Source organism: Crocuta crocuta, unplaced genomic scaffold, assembly GCF_008692635.1.
Source record: "Crocuta crocuta isolate KB4526 unplaced genomic scaffold, BGI_CrCroc_1.0 scaffold1270, whole genome shotgun sequence".
NCBI classification, from domain to species: Eukaryota; Metazoa; Chordata; class Mammalia; order Carnivora; family Hyaenidae; genus Crocuta; species Crocuta crocuta.
The window spans coordinates 162472-163173 of record NW_027531521.1 but is presented as its reverse complement, the minus strand read 5'-3'; the positions used below and the strand labels follow the sequence as shown (position 1 = coordinate 163173).

Sequence of the window (702 nt, the reverse complement as noted above, 5' to 3'; positions counted from 1 at the left end):
CGGTATAATCCTGTTCCCAGAAAAAAGAAATACCATAAATTCTCCCATGTCTCGTACAATTAAGAAATCTGGTGTTCCGGTCAATCAAATTGCTTTTCATTCATTATGATTTCCCATAAATACCATACATGGATTACCAGTTTTCAAAATAATTAAGATACAATAAAATGCACTTAAACTTAAAACTACACAGAAAAAAATAAATAAAACTAGAGGATATAATTTATTTTCAACTGATAATGATGGCAAGGCACTTCAGGATTTTACAGTAACATTTTTAATGTACTTTCAATGCAACTGATATCTAATTCACATTAAACCAGTATTATTTTGCATGCCATAAAAATTCTCAGAAAACAAGTGATGAGTTGTGAATTGTTTCCCTGTACCAGCTTATAAAAGGGTTCCAGTGTCTTAAACGTTGTTTTTCTGGTACATAAGTGAGAAAATTTGGACCTATGGACACTTCAAAGAGAAAAAATTCGAAAACAAAATCCAGTTAAAGGCTCTGAGAGAAGGCAAAAGTGTGATATCTTTCTTCATTACCACGTAAAGCTACATACCTTTAAAGTCCATGAGACGAAAATCCTTTTCACCCATTATTAAATCTCTGGCTCTGGCCTGTGAAATAAAATATTTTAATATTCTGTCCTTTATCCTCCATACATTTCTTTTCCAATTTTCCAAATACTTGCTATACTA

At 31.5% G+C, this 702-nt stretch overlaps 1 protein-coding gene across 1 annotated transcript in view; it reads right to left on the bottom strand.

Annotated features, from left to right (window-relative positions):
- The window catches only part of LOC144238579 (testis-expressed protein 11-like), a gene marked incomplete at its 3' end in the record, with an annotated part of 13480 nt that overhangs the window by 11999 nt on the left and 779 nt on the right, over positions 1-702 (bottom strand). Inside the window, exon 2 of the mRNA XM_077772391.1 lies at positions 564-621. Within this exon, the coding sequence (XP_077628517.1) occupies positions 564-600 (37 nt within the window). The remainder of the gene's footprint in view (positions 1-563; positions 622-702) is intronic.